We start from the raw sequence: 436 nt of genomic DNA, 5'->3' as shown, positions 1-436 counted from the left end.
CGTACGGGCGGCCGGGAAGTAGAGGAGGAAGTCGCTTCATGTGGGAGAGCTCCTCCCGCCAGCGCTGCGGGGACAGGGCGGGAGAGGGACCGTCAGTGGTGGTCTCCAGCCGCCACCCGACATACTGGCAGACCCAGCGCGCCTACGTCGCCCAGGCGTGGGGAACGAGCAGGCAGGCAGCGCCCGGGGGCTCCAGTGCCAGGGCTGCAATCTCGACCCACACCCGGGTCCGAGGAGAGGCGGTGCGTCCATACGGAGGGTGTTAGGTTGTGTCTGCCCGATTGCGTGTGAGCAAGCGCCTCGGCTCGCCAGCCCGAGTCCCTCCCCCGCCAGATCCCTGGGACGCTCCCGCCGTCCCAGAAATTGGGACACCGAGGCTCTCCCGGTGTGTCCTAGCCACGGGGACGCCTACGCGCCGAGCTCTCAGGCCCAGCCA

General features: G+C 69.7%; 1 protein-coding gene across 1 annotated transcript in view; it reads right to left on the bottom strand.

The window, feature by feature from the left end:
* The window catches only part of KLF4 (Kruppel-like factor 4 (gut)), a 24,344-nt gene that overhangs the window by 22,973 nt on the left and 935 nt on the right, over window positions 1-436 (bottom strand). The window contains exon 3 of the mRNA XM_005859825.2: window positions 6-64. Coding sequence (XP_005859887.1) covers window positions 6-64 — 59 coding nt within the window. The remainder of the gene's footprint in view (window positions 1-5; window positions 65-436) is intronic.

The sequence above is a fragment of the Myotis brandtii genome, unplaced genomic scaffold, assembly GCF_000412655.1.
Source record: "Myotis brandtii unplaced genomic scaffold, ASM41265v1 scaffold13, whole genome shotgun sequence".
NCBI lineage: Eukaryota > Metazoa > Chordata > Mammalia > Chiroptera > Vespertilionidae > Myotis > Myotis brandtii.
Note: the sequence above shows the minus strand (reverse complement) of the source record. Positions and strands in the feature narration are given on the sequence as shown.